At 43.9% G+C, this 19711-nt stretch overlaps 1 protein-coding gene across 9 annotated transcripts in view; it reads left to right on the top strand.

Moving 5' to 3' along the window:
- JADE1 (jade family PHD finger 1) overlaps window positions 1-15986 on the top strand; it is a 60724-nt gene extending 44738 nt beyond the window's left edge. For all 9 annotated transcript variants that reach the window (XM_059378307.1, XM_059378333.1, XM_059378316.1 and 6 more), the window contains 3 exons: window positions 2365-2886; window positions 8231-8348; window positions 12157-15986. In XM_059378307.1, coding sequence (XP_059234290.1) covers window positions 2365-2886; window positions 8231-8348; window positions 12157-13067 — 1551 coding nt within the window. In that variant the 3' untranslated portion in view covers window positions 13068-15986. The remainder of the gene's footprint in view (window positions 1-2364; window positions 2887-8230; window positions 8349-12156) is intronic.
- Window positions 15987-19711: the final 3725 nt, after the last annotated feature.

Below are 19711 nucleotides of genomic sequence, written 5' to 3' on the forward strand. Positions count from 1 at the left end.
CCTGCAAGTGCGTTTCTTGCATAGACCTGCTGATGTGAGCACTTGCAGAACACAAGCCGAGGGAGACCAAGGGAAATGGAAGTTACTTCCTTCCATGTTAGCTGATGTTCTGTGGACAGAATTTATGCTCTTTTCTGAGTACACCAATCCTGGTCCTGAACTGGTGTTTCTGAGAGGTGGGTGAATGAGATCTTCTGTTTCTCTTTTGAAAAGAACAATGGTAAAATGACATTTTTTGTTGCCACTGACCTTTTTTTCCTAGAACATTAATTTGAAGGAGTCTAAGAGGCCAAGTATGGTGGATGATTTTTCATATCTTCACAGAATAGATTGATTTTATTAAAGAATTCCTCTCTGAAATGTCTGCAGCTGGAAGGCTCTGGTTTATGTTTCTGTAACATCTGTTTGCTGAGTCAACCTGAATAGGAAAACCCAGAGGAAGGCCGTTTGGCGCTTTTACAAAGTCCTGTATAAAATATTCTGCTGCAGTTCATTCCTCTTTAAGGTTGGAACGTTTTGGTTAGATGTAGTTTAAGCCAAACCCAGATAGTGTCTCATCATCTGTTCCCACTTTTACTTCCCACTTGGCTGTGCGCTAAAAGGGAGGAGCACTTTGTCTTTTAATGATAGTGGTCAGGTGTGTGTGTGTGTGTGTGTGTGTGTGCGCGCGCGCGCTTGCTCTGCCTGCCACTAAAGCTGATTTCACACATTTCTTGGAATTGAGGTTATTTATAGGTAAAATTACAGATTTATGTGAGTTCATGTGCCTGAAGTGTTTGTAATGGGATTGGTGAAGGGAGCTGGATTTTCTGTACTTCTGTGTAAAAGAGACTTTATAAAAATGGAAGAAATCATGGCTGCCAGTGTGTCACCTCTTAAATACTGAAATGATCAGGGGAAAAAGCCCCAACTCCAGCCTCTGCTATTTGTAGTTATGGGATTCAGGGTCTGTTGAATGAGTTTAATTAAGCTTTTCAGCTGGCCTGCGGCCACCGGGTTCTATTCCTCTCTGCAGTCTTGGTGTGCCCAGGGATCACTTGGCCTCACACAAATACAGTGTTGCTTTTAAGGGACTGGCTTCAGTCACCACAAGGAAATCTCCTTCCAGGGATTTGCCCAGTGAGATCAGATGGGGAGAAGTTAATGACTTTTCTCCTGCTAGCCTCTGGCTTGCCATCTACATCAAGGCTCTAAATTGTAGCCCTGATCAGGCAGGGAGAGGGACAGTGTTTAGTGAGGTGGGAGACACAGCAGGGTGGGGCCTGGTCTTTGGGTCATCTTCCCTGTGACCCATAGGAAGTGGGTTCTTCACAGTTGTTCTACCACACTGCAGTTTAGTCTCGTGATGCTGGGCCTCCCCTGGCCCCAGAAGCCTTCTGCATCTGGTGGAGCCTCTTCACTGGCGAAGAGGCTCCACCTCTTTATAATCTGTTCTCATCCCCCTTCCTGTGCTCGATTCTCCTTTTACCTGTTCTTTCCAGGAGTTTTTTATTCACTCTTGTCAGACTTGGCTGCTTGGAAGAAGTGTACTATTTATTTTCCCATGTGTTCCCTTCCTGGCTGGAAGTTAGCAGGAGGATTCATGTTCCTTGAAAAACTCTGAGTAGTAGTTATTTTTCCTGAAGAGATTCTTTTTCAAACGTTTTATATAAGCACTTTAAAAAATTAATTTTATTTATTTATTATTTGACGCTGAGCAGGGAGCCCGATACAGGACTTGATCCCAGGACCCTGGGATCATGACCTGAGCTAAAAACAGTTGCTTAACCAACTGAGCCATCCAGGTGCCCCTAATTTATTTTTTTTTAAGATTTTGTTTATTTGTCAGAGCACAAGCAGGGTGAGCAGTAGAGGGAGAAGAAGGCAGGCTCCCTACTGAACAGGGAGCCCAGTGTGGACTCTGGGATAATGACCTGGGCACAAGGCAGATGCTTAACCAACTGAGTTACCCCGGTGTCCCTATATAAGTGCTTTTAAAAGAGTTCAAATCTAGGAAAACTAGTTAATTCCTCAGAGTTTACTCTGCATATTGAGCCCATGTTCTTTATAATCTGTGCCAGGCCACTTTTGTCTACATGTGCCATTTGTGTAATTGTGTCTGCCTTAAGAGGCGTTTCGGATGCAGTTATTTTTCTAAGAGTGATGGTTACGTTTATGAAACCTTTCATGGAAAGAGTTCCTTCCCTTCAATACCTTTAAGACTAGACATGCCAGGGTTAACTGAGGTAGAGAGCCCTCTCCTGGCACGTGCTTGAAGTACCACTCTTCCTGTGTGTGGATGTAAAGAGGGTGCCCAGCACGGAGGGCCTTTAGCCACTGTCGCTCCATAACCATTTTTTCTCGCGTTCTCTGTGTTCTTTCCAGTGCTCTGTGAAGAACTGCCGCACGGCCTTCCATGTAACCTGTGCTTTCGACCGGGGCCTGGAGATGAAGACCATCTTGGCAGAGAACGATGAAGTCAAGTTCAAGTCCTACTGCCCGAAGCACAGCTCACATAGAAAACCGGAGGAGAGCCTCGGTGAGGGGGCCACACAAGAGAATGGGGCTTCTGAGTGTTCCCCTCGGAATCCGCTGGAGCCTTTTGCCAGCCTTGAGCAGAATCAAGAGGAGGCCCACCGGGTGAGTGTCCGCAAGCAGAAGCTGCAACAGCTGGAAGATGAATTCTACACCTTCGTCAACCTGCTGGATGTGGCCAGGGCCCTGCGGCTGCCTGAGGAAGTAGTGGATTTCCTGTACCAGTACTGGAAGTTGAAGAGGAAGGTCAACTTCAACAAGCCCTTGATCACTCCAAAGAAAGATGAAGAGGACAATCTAGCGAAGCGGGAGCAGGATGTCTTGTTTAGGAGGCTGCAGCTGTTCACTCACCTGCGGCAGGACCTGGAGAGGGTAATGATTGACACTGACACCTTGTAGTGACTTAGAAAAGAAGATTGCAAAGAGGCGGCTGCTTGCCCAGAGCAAGGAATGGTAGCCAGTTCCTTTACTCCCAGACCCTTGTACACACTGCAGCATGAGGTTGTGTCAGTTAAATATATTTATGGGCTGGTAAACTCATTGTACATATGTGTAAGACTGCCACAGAGTGGAGAGCTTCTCTGTGATTTAGTTTTAAAACACTTTCCCACTAATCCTTGTTGTTCTGTAAGATCATATGGGGTGTGTCCCCTCCCCTCTTCCTTCCAGTACTAGAGGGAACTGAGCCCCAGGAAGACGACCAAGGGATTGGCTCAGAATTGTTTGCAGATGGAGTTGGATTTGATTCATGGTGGGGGCAGGCAGAAGTAGAAGATTCTTGTTCAGACCTGGGGAAACACTGGATGCCAGTGACAGGCTCATCAAGGAGAGCTAGGCACTGCTTCTCTGGCCCACCCTCGTTTCTTGGCTAATTCACAGGGACATTCCCGGTACCGTCCCGGGGGCGAGCAGGCAGTGGGTGCCGATGTGTGTGCATGAACTTACATACACATGCGTATCTGTTCCCGGAGGTTGTCCTGGCAGTGAGGTGCTAAGGCATCACTGAGGCAGAGTATATACTGTGCGTGTGCGCTTGTGTGTCCCTGTCCATGTGTGTCTGTGGTGTGTCTGCGGGGCTGGGGCGGCGCACAGGGCTCTCTCATCTATCTGAGGAGCCCTGAGTAATGTTCAGTACACTACTTGATCCCACTACTGGATTGTGAATGTAGTGGCTTTTGGCTGCCTGGAGCCTTGTCTGATGTTACTTCCTTAAACGTGTGGCTGCTTTATGCCTCCCCAACTCTCCATTATCTTTGGAGCCCCAGTCTGGACCTCCCTTCCTGCTACAGGAATAATTAGGATTGGGCTGTCTTCCCTCCAGGGCCTCCTATTCCCCATAGGTAGTTTCTGACTGAGGTTGCTAATTGGGGATGCATCTTAGAGCACCTTCTGTGGCAACTCCCCTGACTGCCAGCTACGATTAAATTCATTAGTGCACAGGAACTGGGACCCACGCTCTCTGGCCTGGAGCATCCTGCACTGAAAGGCACCCCAGTGGCCTGAAACAGTTACCTCGTCACCCCGAAGCACCTCACTTATTAGCAGGGAATGATTCACCTGCCTGGGAGAGGATCTGACACAGAGATAATTTGAAATGAGAGTGTAGGCAAAGAGCAGGGATAAATCAGAGGAGTATTAAGCTGAAAAATCCAGCTCTCACAGAGACCTGTGTGGCCCCGCTAAAGATGGCATAGGTGCGGAAGTATTTAGTGTGCATTAGAGATCCTTTCCGAGTGCGGAGGGCCAGCTTGTTGCAACACCCCCTCTTTGACCAGGTTCAGATTCTAGATTCAGGGGGAGGCTGAGCCGGAGGAGGGTTTTTGAGGCTCTTGTGCTGCTGTACCCCCCCTGGTGGTGAGTGTAAAGAAGACCTCGCCTCAACCACCTGTGTGTGGCATTTGTAAGAGAGGGAGGAGAAAGGGATTCGGAAAGATAAACTGGAGTCCTGCTAAAAAGCCATTATTCCCAGCCTAACGACCGCGGTACATGGGGTTGCATGAGCTATGGAGTCAGATAGTCCTCAGGAGGGAGGACGAGAAGTCTAAATGTTTGGACTGTGTTTGTCTCATGATCACCACAGAATAAAAGTGTAGAAAATGCTTGTGGTGTACTAACTCTTTTCTGTACTTCAGTTACTCAGATTAACACGCACTTATAATTATAAATTCTAAACATTTTTTTTTTTGGAGTCCTTACTGTTGGTTTTTAAGTAGAATGATACCGATGATGTACGAGAAACAGGGAATAAATCAGGATTTTTGTGTGTGTGTGTGTGTGGCATTACTTACATTATTTTATTAAAAGCCTAGGCCATTTTAGGGAATTTAGTATCCATTTAAAATGGGCTTATTATAATGAAAAATAAGTTTCCAGAATTTGCCACAAGGCCAGCTATGGTGGAAGCTTTAAAAAACACTGAAACCCGTACTGTGCTCCTGAGAGCCGCACAGTGCTTTGTAATTATAGACAATTAAGTATATCAGGCCAAAGGTGTATCAGGGCAGGGGTGACCGGAACAAATCCTAAATTACTTTTTCAATTAAGTTACAGTTCTTCTAATTCACAAAATAGTAGTTCATAGAGACTGTCCTGCAGAAGCCATGGATACACGGGATTATAATCAAAGCTGTGGTTGGTTCTAAACGGACAAATGAGTAGCCTTCATTAGAAATGCGAACAACTGATGAACGATAATGTTGATAGCTCTTCTTGCAAATACACACCTCCGGGCATTCCACACCTGGGTACAGCTCTGGATGGCAAAGTTAGGTGGCAGGAGTGCATTTTAGAAGGGTTTAGGAACCCCCATTTTTAAGAAGACGCAATTGCTGAGGTGTGGTCCGTGGCTATGTCAAGTTCCCGAGGCTGCCACTTCACTCTGGTGGAATCCCTATCCCCTAGACATTGTCTTTTACAAGATGCAGTAAATGAGAACTTTCTCAGAGATCTGCCTCCTCTGCACTTGGGGCTCATGCGAAGGGGCCAGCTCCTGGGAGACTGTCCTACTCCCCACTCAGTGGAATGGTCACCTCTGAGAATCTGATAGAGGCTACAGGTGTCCCCAAACAAAATGCATGTTGAGCTTTAGTGTGTGAGCAGTGTTTGGGATTCAAGAAAACTCCTTTAAGACCATTCTTGGATTCCAGAGGGCAGTGGTTCTCAGAGCGCAGGCCCCAACCAGCAGCAACAGTACCTGGAAATGTAACAGAAAGGCAGAGTTTTGGACCCCACCTCTGACTCCAGAAACGGTGGTGGGGGTGGTTAGTGGCCAGCTTCCTGTGTTTTAGGGTCCCCTTATGTTTCTGTTTGAGAATCCCAGCTTTGGGGGGAAGCCTGACTCTGGTATAGTGTGGTGTGAGGGCGTACCCATGAACTGGTTTTTTGGGTAACTCCTCGCTGGCAACTGCAAGAGGATGAAGGAGGGGAGGCTGTTTGGCTGAGCGGCGTACAGGAAGGGCCGAGCATTCAGGAGTAGCAGGGGCTGCTGGTGGAGGTTGTCCTGTGAGGAGTGTTTTGTGCATAGGAGAGGGAAGGTTTAGTGTGCTTACTAGTCTAAATGTGGTGAGCCAGGGCTAGGTTATTCAGAGGTTCATTTGTCCCAATGAAAATTCACCTTGGCCTTAGCTTTTTGGGGTTACAGGTAGAGTTTTCTTATCAGAGATCATGAGGGCATAGTAGTGGAATTTGTCCACTTAGCAGCAGGGTGGAAGCCTTTCCTGGGGATAGTGGTTGAAGTGATCAGAATTAAATTTAAATAATATGCAAAGTTCAGGTACCCTGGTTTCCTTATTTTCTGTTTTCATGGATACTTACAAGTCAGCTGTAAGTAGCTTGGGTGTACATCTGACTTGAATAGAGTAACTTCGCTTGTTCTCAGGATGTCAGAATTTGTTTCTGTTTCCTATTTCCAGAAGTCAGATTCCTTGATGTAAAAACCGTTGGCCAGAAGTTTTTAATCTGTGATACAAACCTAGTCTTGCCTCTTCCCTCTCTTTGGCCTTCCACGCTCAAACCCCCGCCCTGGTGGAACAGTACTTACCAAAGATAATAGCCTGTGAGCCACTTCGATCCCCATATTGGTCAGGATTTTTAGAAAGGACATCTTCCTGGCCTGGGGCTCTGGGGCTGTCAGAACAGGCTCTGGCCAGGGTGAATTACACCAAAATAGTATTGACTCTGAGATAGAGTGATTTTCTTCTCAATTCTTTAATTCTGAGATTACACATACACACGCACACATGTTTATGCATCAAGAAGAGCTGTTAGGATGCTGAGTAGCCCTCCAGGTGATGAGGGTCCGCAGAAACCTGACGGGGTGCTCCTGCGATAAGCCCGGAAACCGCCATAATGCAAAAAAGAAGAAAACCAGCCAGCCAGCCTATCCCTCTCTATGCCTCCTTTACTCTTGGAGACAAGACAGCGGTGAACTCAGGAAGAGCAGCTGGAACGGTTAGAGTTCAGAAAGGACTGGAAACCTTAGGGGAGGTTCTTGCACAGAAGCCGAAGTGCCAAGTCCTGTGTGTGGGACTTGTTGCCACCCTTATGGGAAAGGTCGGGAACTCTCTTCAGCTTGTTCAGTCAAGGTGGCAGGGAAAGGGCTTGCCCGCACCTCAGGAAGACAGAGGGGTTAAGGGAGTGTCGCCGCGCTGTGCCTGAGGCGGAGGTCCTGCACTTCCGCCGCCGAGCTCTAACGGGGCTCTGGTCTTCATCTTCCTGAAGAGGTTTAATTGTAGCTCTGGGGTGTTGAATTTGACATTTGTGTTTTCAGGTGCATGCAATCTAGTCAGGTTTCCCAGTGGGTTTGAGGACTGAGAAGTTAAGGGCATTTATTAACTAGTTTGTTTTCATATCAGCTAATCATAGGTGAGGTGACTTTAAAAATGGGGAACAAATCTAGGGGTCGATTAGTTCATATTGGTTAGTGGGTGTATACGTGGGATCCCCAGCAGCTGTGGTCAGATGCCAAGTGGAGCTTTTAGTACTTGGCTCTTTTTTGTCACTTACGGATGAATGTGGAAGAGGGCAGTGGCAGTTGGTGGCGGTGATACAGGGAGTTGAACTTGAGATGCTGACAGCATATCAGTGGCAAAGCAAGGAGGACATTTCCTAGGTTTATATTCTAGAGGAACACAGTAGCTCCCTGTACGCTGCAGGCATTTCAGATGCTGTCCAGTTGATAAGTTTACTTGGATTCTGGTACCCATTTGGTCTTCTAGTGGGCTTGGTGCAGAGATCATTTTGGCAGGTGTAGGCAAGGATATTCCTGTGATGGCTCTTGACCCTGTGCTTCCCTAATTCCATCTTCAAGAGATGCTTGATAAGGTGGCTTCTGAACTGCTCGAAAGCCTTCCATCAGAACTCATGGGGAGTGGCTCCTGAGGGGTGGTATGCAGAGCCCTTTGGCAGGAGGTGGCATATCTGGACTTGGATCCCAGTGGTCTTCCCTGCTGGGATGAGCCTCAGGCTGGGTGTGGTGGACGAGGTAGGGCTTCTGTTCAAGGTCCCCAACCAGTCTCTCTTCCATGTGGCTGCTGCCTACACGGAATCCTAGTTAGCAGCCCAGAAGTGGTTTAGAGATTGGATAAAATGTTGAAGTTCATCTTGATTTCGACGTCACTCACAGCCCTAGTAGAACACATTTCTCAGGTAAAGAAAAAACACTGAAGTACCGTTATGATGTGTTGTTTACTTAGCGTCTTTATTCTCTACGTTCTAGGTTCGGAACCTCACTTACATGGTGACCCGCAGGGAAAAGATTAAGCGGTCTGTGTGCAAAGTCCAGGAACAGATATTCAATCTTTACACTAAGCTCTTGGAGCAAGAAAGAGTTTCAGGTATGCATTAAGCTCTTGTAGGTCAAACAATAGTGCAGGGGTTTGTAAGCCTTCACGTTCTGGGAAAGGAAAAAAAATAATAGTTTCTTTAATTTTCTTTTATGTATGCTATAGGAGAATCTTGGAAGCACTGACTTTTCTATTTCAAGAAAATCTTTGGGCATCTGAAGCATCACAGTATAGGGAAAAGGGCTTTGGATGTGACCTCTGTGACCTCAAATAGGCATTGAATCCTATATCCTCTACTTATAGGCCAAACACAAGCAAGCCCAAGTTTTTGGAGGCTCCCCCATCCCTGAGAGGATGATCTCTCAGGCTTCCTACTGGGAGCTCTTGTGAGACTCGAGAAGCACAGCAACTTTTCTGGTGTGTTGCAAAGCACCTGATAATTGTTTTTTTTTTTTTTTTTTTTTTTTAAGATTTTATTTATTTATTTGACAGAGAGAAATCACAAGTAGACGGAGAGGCAGGCAGAGAGAGAGAGAGAGGGAAGCAGGCTCCCTGCCCAGCAGAGAGCCCGATGCGGGACTCGATCCCAGGACCCTGAGATCATGACCTGAGCCGAAGGCAGCGGCTTAACCACTGAGCCACCCAGGCGCCCAGCACCTGATAATTGTAAAGTGTCATGGGGATCCTCATAGAGACTTAGTTACAGATTATCTGGTCTTTGGATCTACCTTGTAAGGTGTGAGAAATAAGATCTGTTAAGACATTATGCTTAAGGCACACATCCATGTTGAGATAACATTTCCAATGCACATTTTGGTGTAGGTGGAAGTTTGGATGTTTTTGAGATTCAGCACCAAGTGTTTATTTAGTGCCCTCTCTTCTACATTGCTCTGGGTTAGGCAGAGTGAACAAGGAAACGAAGATACATACTTCCTCCGTTGTGGAGAGCACATCTGTTACTTGGAGGCGGGGTGCATGCTAGGGCAAGTCCTTGAACCTCTTCGGGATCCTGGATCTGTAAGAGGGGCTGGTTTCTGAATCTCCACCTCCCCTGGGTCTCTGAGTACTGACATTCTGTGACTGTGAATCCCGCAGAGCCAGCATCTGGAGGCTCTGAGGGGAAGGAGATCACGGAGTGGATCAGGCAGGTCTTGGGACTTCAGGGCCCTGGCCCCAGGCCCACGCACTTGCCTTGTGTCGCCACAGAAAGCTAGCTTTTCCTGCTGCGGTGACTTTTTGTCTCTGTAGATGGCTGACACATAGGAGCAACAAAGAAGTGGTTATACCCTATTACACTGAAGTCCAAATTCTGGTTTACCTAAAACTAACCACATGAATGGAACTAGACTTAAGTTGGTCAGCTGAACAAAGAGAAAAAAACTTAGGGAGTTTGGAATGGTATTCTAGAGGCGTTGTTACACAGGGAATACTAAAGGCATTAACTTACTAATGTTACTTAGATAATTTTCTTCCCGAGAAGAAATATTTTCCAGATGTATCATTAGTTAGAGTTTACAGTTGTAAGACTTAAATTTTTGTTAACTAGGGTTCATCAGGGAAAGTAGTTTGTTTGATTCGGAGTGTTTCAAGTGAACTTCTTTCATTCATTATTCCTACTTGAATGTAAATACATGGGACCTATTTTATCCCTTGTCTTTGTGGCCTCCTGTCAACAGCTGTCTGTAGATGCCCCAGCTTCTGGCCAGCATAGGCCAAGCTGCCTGTGCTGCCCTTGAGCAGGATTCTTAATGTATGTTGTGCCTGTGGAGTTGTGCTATTGGAGGGCTTTCTGTGACTCTGGTTAAGTTGTTATGTAATGAGTGATTACCTATAAAAATAAGCCGTAAAGAGCATTTTCATCTGATTTCACTTAAGAGTCTTTTTTTTTTTTTTTTTTTTTTGGATGTTGCAGGCAGCTTTTTTGCTTTTCATGGCTGAGGTTTTTATATGGGGGTGATTGAGATTCTTCACCAGGTTAGGAAGTGTTTTGTGTAACATAGCTGTAAGGAAATCCTGCTGCTATCCCAGAAAAGGTAAACCAACCCTTCCTCCCCATACTAAGTGTGATGGGTTGAAAGCAACATTAATCTTTCTGCAGGCTCCCACAGGGAATGAAGTGGAAACCCTTTAGGATGCCTCTCCCACCCTCCTTTCCAGTTCTAGACTTTCAGCTGTATTCTTACTCATGCCGCAGGTGGATCCCCAGTCTTAGAAGATAGATGGTTCCAGGTGAGGAGGAGATGGCCACAGCTTAGACATGTCGGTCAGGGTCCATGGTTTGGATGTGTGTGTGAAGCTGAGAACGGCAGGGCTGTTCTGTCGGAGGAGCATGTCCTCACTGGGGACCATGCTTCCAGGTCCTGCGGCCAAGGCTTTTCAGAGACCTGGATCCCAGGTAGATGGAACTCAGAGCTTAGAAAATGTCGGTCCCTCTTACCTTTGTTTTCCCACAGTAGGTGACTGAGGAAGAGAAATGGAAGTGTGGCATGAAGGTTGACCTGAAGGTTTGATCCTTGAGAAAGCAGGCAGTCTCTGGCCCAGTGGATTGTAGAACTCCCTCCCCTGGGGCACCCACATGCCTTTGTGTTCGGAGTGCTCCATTGAACTCCATCATGTTTGGAGTTGCTCGCTCTGTTCTGTTCACACGTGGTGCCCGTGTCTTGACTGGGCTCCTGCCTGGCAGAGCTTTGCTTTCCTGGTGGTTTATACCTTATGGGAGACAGAACATGAAAACAGCTCTTTATAGATGTCCCACAGGCTCTTGCAGAAACGTGGTCCTTGTGATAAAATCCAGTGTGTTATGAATTCATTGTTTTTCACACTGAGGGTTATGATTCCTTAGTTGGTTGTGAGATGAATTCAGTGGGTCACCACCAGCATTGAAAGCATGTGACATGTCAGTGACACATCTGGGTGGAGAAGGCTAATATGATTTCATGAGATGTGAGTTCTTACTGGGTTACATTGTGAAGTTTTAGTTATTGTGATTTGTAGCAAAAATGTTTGCAAAACACCATTTTAACTTATCCTTCTCGTGTTGGATGACAGTTCAGTTTTCTTCCACAAATAGGCTTTGTATATAATTGTGAAGATTTAAAAGACATTTACTAGGTATCAAGAATGATTTTAAACTAAACCTTCCTTTCTCATTTCATGTACATACAGTTATTTATCCTCATCATAGCCCCGCGAGGGTACATTTACTTTGGAGAAAGAAACTCTAAAGATTTTCATTTACTTATTTGAGAGAGACCGTGTCAGTGTGAGAGAGGGTGCAGGGAGGAAGGGCAGAGGCAGAGGGTGAGTCTCAAGGGGACTCCATGCTGACTGTGGAGCCCGACGCAGGGCTGAGTCCCATGACCCAGATCACAGCTGAGCCGGAAATCAAGAGTTGGGTGCTTAACCGACTGAGCCACCCAGGTGCCCTTGGAGATTCAAACTTCTAAGGCCCCAGTTGCTGCCCTTGTGATGCTCTCTTTCTTGGCTCAGAGGCAGATGCCTAACCAGGTGCAGGAGCAGAGGCAGTGCTTGACCAGGGGCATTCTGCATGGATTCCTCTTTGAAAGTCAGATCACTTGTTTTGTTTGAAGGAGAATGTTTCTCTTGGAAAGATGTTTCGTGAACACTTCTGTGAGCTTCAGCTATTTTAGAAAATAGAGCATATTAAATCAAGTCTACAGACTGAATGCAGATTCTCAAAGCAGATAAAATTTCTGTGTAAATTTTTATAGACTGGGTGGTTGTGTGTTGTACTGTTGGGTGGGTAGATTGCATTACTAGGGCCATGCTAAGGTTGTAGATTTTTATTTTTTTTGGATCTGCTTCTGTAATGTTTTTCTTTGTGGTTATATGTTCATAGGTGTGCCTTCTTCCTCCTGCTCCTCCTCCTCACTGGAAAACATGCTTTTGTTTAACAGTCCTTCTGTGGGCCCTGATGCTCCCAAGATAGAGGACTTGAAGTGGCATTCTGCGTTCTTCAGGAAGCAAATGGGTACTTCCTTGGTTCATTCGCTGAAAAAGCCCCATAAGCGAGATCTATTACAGAACAGCACTGGGAGTGGAGGCAAAACCCTGCTGAAGCAGCCGGACCTGTGTGGGAGAAGGGAGGGGATGGTGGTCCCAGAGAGCTTTTTGAGTTTTGAAAAGACCTTTGCAGAAGCACGTCTCCTATCAGCACAGCAGAAAAATGGGCTGGTGATGCCAGATCATGGGGACAGAAGAGACCATCGTTTTCATTGTGATCTTAATAAGGGAGACTTAAAGGACAGACCTTGTAAACAGAGTCACAAGCCTCTCAGGTCCACAGACGTGTCCCAGAGGCACCTGGACAACAGCAGAGCTGCCGCCTCCCTGGGAGCGGGGCAGGCAGCACCTGGCACGAGGAAAGAGATAGTGCCCAAGTGCAACGGCTCCCTCATCAAAGTAAACTATAACCAGACTGCAGTCAAAGTGCCTACAACGCCTGCCAGCCCAGTGAAAAACTGGGGCGGATTCCGGATTCCAAAGAAAGGGGAACGGCAGCAGCAGGGAGAGGCCCATGAGGGGGCCTGCCACCAGCACTCAGACTACCCCTATTTGGGCTTAGGCCGAGTTCCAGCCAAGGAGAGGGCAAAGAACAAATTAAAATCTGACAATGAGAATGACGGGTATGTCCCTGATGTAGAGATGAGTGACTCAGAGAGTGAGGCATCAGAAAAGAAATGCATACACGCCAGCAGCACTATCAGCCGGAGGACAGATATTATCAGGAGAAGCATTCTAGCCTCTTGATGAAACCAAGATGGCGTGGGGGCGCCGCGGGCTTTTCGTGGAGTTGCTAGACCAGAGCTCTGATGTGGGGGACAAGCAGAACCCCATCACTCCTGAGCTACACAAACACATTTACTTGCAAGTCAGATTGAATTTTTTTTTTCCAGAGTGCTTTATGAATCACTGTTGTGAGAAGTGTGTTATCTGCAACTTGTTGAGGAAACCCAAGAGTAGATTGTAACCCTCAGACATTAGTACTTGAGGCTGAATTAAACACTAAGAATGACTGAAATAAGTCTTCAGAGGGCAAGGCTTACGGAAGCCTCCTGAGTTTGTATTGCCCTCTGTATTCTTCCCAAAGCACAAACTCTTGGTTACCTGAATATGCGGAATCAGATGCAGTTCTTGAGAAACCCTCACGTACCGTTTAATAGCCCATAGAACTTACTTCCTAGGACTGTGGTAGATGTTGAAGTCATATTTATACTTTGGCCCACAAGGCTGTTTTTGTTGCATTGTAGTTAGAGGCAGCAGCTCAGAAGCTTCAGTGACTCTAGGGAATTCATGTGTAAATTAGAACAGCAGATGGGGAAGAAAGAATTAAAAAAAGGTCAGATCTAGAAGATCTGAAGGGGCAGGGGGGAGCTGCTGCAGCTTGCAGATTTAGGGTCAGTATAGCAAGGTCCTGTTGCCTGAAGCACTTGAGTGTGTTGGGGGTATGGGACTGGTGGAGAAAGAAGCCATTAGAAAATTCTGTGAGAAAGGGCAGTTGGTCTCATTTTTATCAGTCCTCTTGACCTTCCTCTTCCCTAACCACTTCCTTTTGGGCCAACTTTGGATCTCCCTGGCCTTTGGCATACCTGGCCATCTGGCTTCCAACAATACTAATGGCTATTCAAGTTCAAGCGATGAACTTCCAGACTCTGGTGACATATTTCCCAGAGCCAACCACTATTGCATATGTTGGGGAATCCGGGCTTCCAACATGAACGGATTCCTTAAGAAAAAGGAAAAGAAAAAAAGAAAAAAGAAAAAAAAAAGCAAAATAGGTTATATTTTAAAAACAATAGAAAGGCAATAAGTTGCGATAACCTCTTACCATTGACCAAGGTTATACGGGAAAGAGACTGAAGTGTAATAGGTTTCCTGGAGTCAGAGTTCTAAGCTCCAATTCGTAACTTGGACTTTCTAATTGCAAATGGCAATAACTAGTAAGTTATCAGCAATAATGAATTTAGCATTAAATTTGAGTACAATGTTCTGTTTTTGCACTCACTGTAGTGCGTATGTATTAAGACAGTGGATAGTGTTAAAGTCCTGTTAATTTTCTTTGGAATTCAATGTAGTTGTGAATCAAACTTAAGGAAAGTTTAAGTAGCAATGAAATTTAGAATTATGGGCACTTGGAACAAGCCCAGCTTCCCCTAAATTATCCTTAGTTTGTTAATATCAGTATTCAAATTCCTGATTCATTTATACATCTGTTTCCATGTGGCAGGGACATTCTGATACTTAACGAGGGATGCTTTGAGTTCTGTAGTTACCTTTCAAGTCTTCCAGGTGATTGTCAACAGCAAAAAAGGCTTATGGAATTCCATCTTGCTATGCAAGTTTTATCTGATGATCAAATAGTAGATCTGACACATCCCCATTGTATGTATGACATTTTCAAACCAAGTCTTAAACTTTTCGAATACATTTTAGTAGCTAATTCAGGGGAGGGGAAAGAATGACCCAGGTTTTTAGATTGACTATTTTTGAGCTATGGGGCTCATTCTGAAAGACTGCTGTCCAGATAAGCTGTTGCTACAGATATTAGGAGCTTCTTAATGAATCCAAGTTGTACATTTACTCATAGCGTAATTTAAAAATCAGATTTTTTGCATATGAGCAAAAATGTTTTTGTTGGATACAGAAGAAGGTGGATACTTTTTACAGTTACCTTTTGACCACAGCAACAGCTCTGGGTGAGAGTAGAATATATAGAGGGGTAATCTGTCAAGCCATAGAAAGAAAATCTAAATTTAGTAAGTATATGACCTCTCACCATTTTAAGAGGTACCAGATTCATTTGCACTATTTAGGAATGCTAGTTTTGTGCAAAAATAATGCCTTACCTGTTTTTCCCCACATTTAGGTTGAAAAGCTTTCAAATGTTCCAAGTTATGCTGAACCAAAAAAAACAAAAAACAAAAAAAAAAACAAAACAAAAAAAAATAAAAACCCACACAAAAACAAAAAGCCCACACTTTTTATTCCTGCTTTGAAATGCAAATGGCATAGAGCACGGTTTCTCTGACAGTGTAATGATAGCTTTGTAAGTTAGTTCACGTCCTGCTGGGAACTCTGTATGAGGCGGCCACACGCAGCACCCACCCACCCCACCCACTTGCACTCTCTTAGTAGGAGCCATTTGCTCTGCTTTTCCTTTCTTTTCTTTGAAGCTTTATCTTTCCTTGTGCATCCTGACCAAGAAATATCTTTGATTATGATCAATGTATTATGTCAAAATGTAGGCTAGTTAAACTTTTGTAAAGTTGCCTGGAATGTCATTTGTTAGGTTATAAACACAAAATCGAAAATGAAGGGTTCTATGTGTTGTGTACAAATCTTAATTATTTTGAAATGGACAAACTTGTCATTACATTTGTAACCTTGTACAGAGGATTTTTCACTATGTGCCTAGCTTGGTGTCCATTCAGCTAAAATTGGAAAAAAAAGGTGCATGAAGAGTTAAAAAAAAAAATCAGAAATTAAACAAAGTATATGTAGAGATGACTATTTTATATTACATGGCCCAATCCTGTATTTATTTCTACCCCCTTTTTGAAAGTATTTATAAAACTAGTTGAGGACAGCTGTATTTTTTTGTTGAACTATTTAGTAGAATTTGTGCCTTTTTGTCTGTATGTGAATAAATGCTGTACATTTTGCAATACATTTTTAAGTGTCTTTTGAAATCTGATTTTGCTACGTGTTTAAAGATGTATATGACATTCCAGTCCTGAATTGGTGTATGTAAGTCAACTGTTGGACCGTTTAGGAAGAAGAGCTGTAGGGGACAGAGCGAGGAGCACAGATTGACTGGGCTGCTGTCTGGCCCAACTCTGATGGTGAGACACTGGAAAATGATGACCGTTTATTTTTAGTCTTCCCTGCCTGAAGTTCTTTCCAGAATAGTTTTTGACCTGAAAGTAACCTGACTGCAGGGTCAGGGAGACCTGGGTTTAAAGGCTAACTGAAGCTTATCAGCTATGGGACCTTTGCCAAGTCACCTACCCTGCATAAGCTTCCATCTTCTCTTCTGTAAAAAAGGATTACATCCCACTGTCTACTGGGGTAGGGTTATTGTGATTTTTCAAGCAAGTTCATAAACATCTCCTAAAGCATGCAGTAGGCACTGAGTAAATGGTAGACTATGTTAGGAACAAGGCCTTGATTTCAACAACATGTTGACCAGTGAGCCCTCTGAGGCAAGAAATGTATTATTTAATGACAGGAAGACTTTAAGATCCTTCAAAAATAATTTTTCAAAGGCTAGTTTCATTAAGTGCTGTCTTTTGATCACAGAATTCTGCAACACTAGGAAAAAGACGAGATCTCTGCACTCTACAAAGGAGGTAGGTCCAAAATTACAACAGTAAGCACTGGCAGAACCGGGCCTAGACCCTAGTTCTAATTTCTGGGTTTGTTTTCCCAGCCTGAAACAGTCTTTATTTAACCACTGCAGGCAGAAATTAGCATAGAATGAAACACACTTTCCTTTATCTTGGGAACAGCAAAGCTACTATGGGTTTATAGTCTGGATTCTCTGGTAGATTATGAGCCACAACAGGGTGGTGTTACTGTCCCTAATTTATAATTTTTGTAAAATCTTGGCCAGTTTTTTTTTTTTTTTTTTGAACATGAATTGTTCATACATTTGGCTAAAAGCTTGTTTATTTCTCCTTGTTCCTCCTTAGTGACTATTTACTTCCATGTTGCTTGCTCTGAGTAAGACCCCAGAGAGGAGTAACAGTGGTTCTTCTGCAAGGTCTTAAAGTTGAATAACCACAATAGTTCCCCAGGGAAATTAAGTCCCCAGGAGCCAAAGGAAGGGCCTATCATCGGCAGTTCTGCAATATGTGATGGGAAATGTGGCACCAGGGACTCGTGTTCATTTTTTTACCCAGATCACTTAGAAAACAGATTCTACCTTTGAAACATTAGCCATCTGCAGCAAACTTTGCAATTAACTTCAAGGTCGAAATCTTCAATATGATTTCCCTTTAATGTTCAGAACTGCATCAGATGATGTGTTCTAGTCTGGCAGAGAAGAGAAGATTGCCTGGTCACTGAAAATGAGTTTTAGGGCAAATCTGTTATCTACTCCCTTGACTTAAGGGATTCTCTGCTGCAGATTCTGAGGTCTGTGCAGTCCAGCTCTTCCCGAGTTCTCATGGGCTGCTTACTGAGTGTTTTCTCCCGGATGTACGTAGGCGCTGGAGATCCAGGAGCTCCTCCTCTTCTTCCCTGTCCTGCCTTTGAGAATGTCATCCACGCCCGAAACCAGGGAGTCCTTTGTGCGTCTGTCCTTTAACTCCCACAGCCACATGGTGAGCCAGGTCTGTTTCTCACTGCAGTATTTTTCACTACTCTCAATCCCTCTACCACCTGCCACGTAATTCAAGATTTATCATTTCTTGCCTGGATTATAGCTGCAGCCTCTTATCTGTTTCCTTGACCCAAGTCTTGCTGAAATTTATACCTCCCTCTCTCTGTCCCCAGTATCTACAACCTTGACAATGCCATCTCCATAGTGAAAACCTGAAATAAAAACGGATTCTGTCATTCTACTTAGCCTTCAGCGAACCCTTCAGACTTCTGCAGATAAAAAGGGTTTATCAAATGGCAGACACTGGTCTGTATTTTATGCATATTAGTTTGCTTAACCCTCACAATGTGAGGTGGCACCACTACCTAATTTTGCTGATGAGGAAATGGAGGCACAGAAATTAAGTCACTTGCTTAAAGTCAGTTGGTCAGTTGGGAGTTAATCCCAATCAGGCTGAAGTTGAACTCCCTGGGCTCTATTGCCTCTCAGAATATAAAATAGTTGACATCAAATAGTGTGTCTTGAGTATACTCAGGATTATACATGGAAGCTTTAGTTCAATGAATTTTTATAAAGTAAAACAATGTTGGCTTAAAACATGTTCATGTACCGGTTGAATGACTGGACATAACCTAATGGATAATGAGCAACATGACCAGCTTGTGGTCAGTCCCTGCCTTCTAGGGAGAATGGTATTGGTTTCATTTCCTATACATTTATGTAGCCTACACATAACACACACACACATACACACACATATTTACAGATAAAATTATGCATATACCATCAAAGAGGATAACTGCCACCAGAAACTTAATTCTCCTATGTCCTGACACATGGTTCAGAAAGTTAGAGAATTATTTAAAATTACATAGTTTCTTGATGATGGATCTGGAATTAAGACTAATGTCTGGGCACCTGGGTGGCTCAGTGGGTTAAGCCGCTGCCTTCGGCTCAGGTCATGATCTCAGGGTCCTGGGATCGAGTCCCGCATCGGGCTCTCTGCTCGGCGGGGAGCCTGCTTCCCTCTCTCTCTCTCTCTCTCTCTCTCTCTCTGCCTGCCTCTCCATCTACTTGTGATTTCTCTCTGTCAAATAAATACATAAAATCTTTAAAAAAAAAAGACTAATGTCTGCACACTTTAAACTGATACTATGCGAAACCTTCACATCAGTGTTTTTTGTGATATAAAGTACATTAAGTCTGCTTAGTTTTTATAAATAAGTCATCACTTCTTGGGCTTTTGGCTAAGATCAAGTGCAGAAATGAATAAATCAAGCAATGCCAAATTAAATAGCAAATATTAAAAAAATAATGTATCATTCCTTTTTTTTTTTTAAACATGTATCATTCCTAATTTATCAATAGTGTATCCTGATAGTCTCACTACTGCTGGGCTTACTTATGGCTGTTTGAAATACTGCATTTTAAATTATGGGTTAATTATGGTTATTTTACCCACTAATCTGGCTGATGGTTCTAATTTCAGGTTTATTACCAGTGTGATACAATTTCTTTATGAAGCAAATCTTTTTCTCTGGCATTTCCCTCCACCATGTAGCAGCCTCAAAGGGCGCTTTCCTTCTCTTGCTAATTATGGCTCTGCTCCAGCTTTCCTGTTTGAATTGTCTGAGCCTCTCTTTTTCATATTAAATCCTTGTGATCATATCTTTGCCTCAACTACTCCCAAGTACTTACTTAAAGTGAGTAAATATACTTTTTAAACATCATGCTTTAAAATACCATGCTTGTTTTGCCATAAGAAATCATAAAATATTTTATCAACTACTTTATAATTGCTAAACATATTTATGACTTTTTGGGACATATAACACTTTTTTTTTGGTGAAATTGTTAATCACTCATTCAAAAAGTCTGGAAATCTTAAAGAGATTGCATTATATAGGAAACTTCTTAGGAAAAGCATCTTCCTATCAAGTGGGATTTGGTAATTTTTTCAAACCTTGAAAAGAAATTGGCCATAACCTAAAAAGTCAAATAACTTTAGCAGAAAACATATATCTAAGCAAAGGAAGTTAGAAAAACCTTTTTTGAAGGCTTCCAGATTTCT

This window comes from Mustela nigripes, chromosome 1 (genome assembly GCF_022355385.1).
Source record: "Mustela nigripes isolate SB6536 chromosome 1, MUSNIG.SB6536, whole genome shotgun sequence".
Classification (NCBI taxonomy): domain Eukaryota; kingdom Metazoa; phylum Chordata; class Mammalia; order Carnivora; family Mustelidae; genus Mustela; species Mustela nigripes.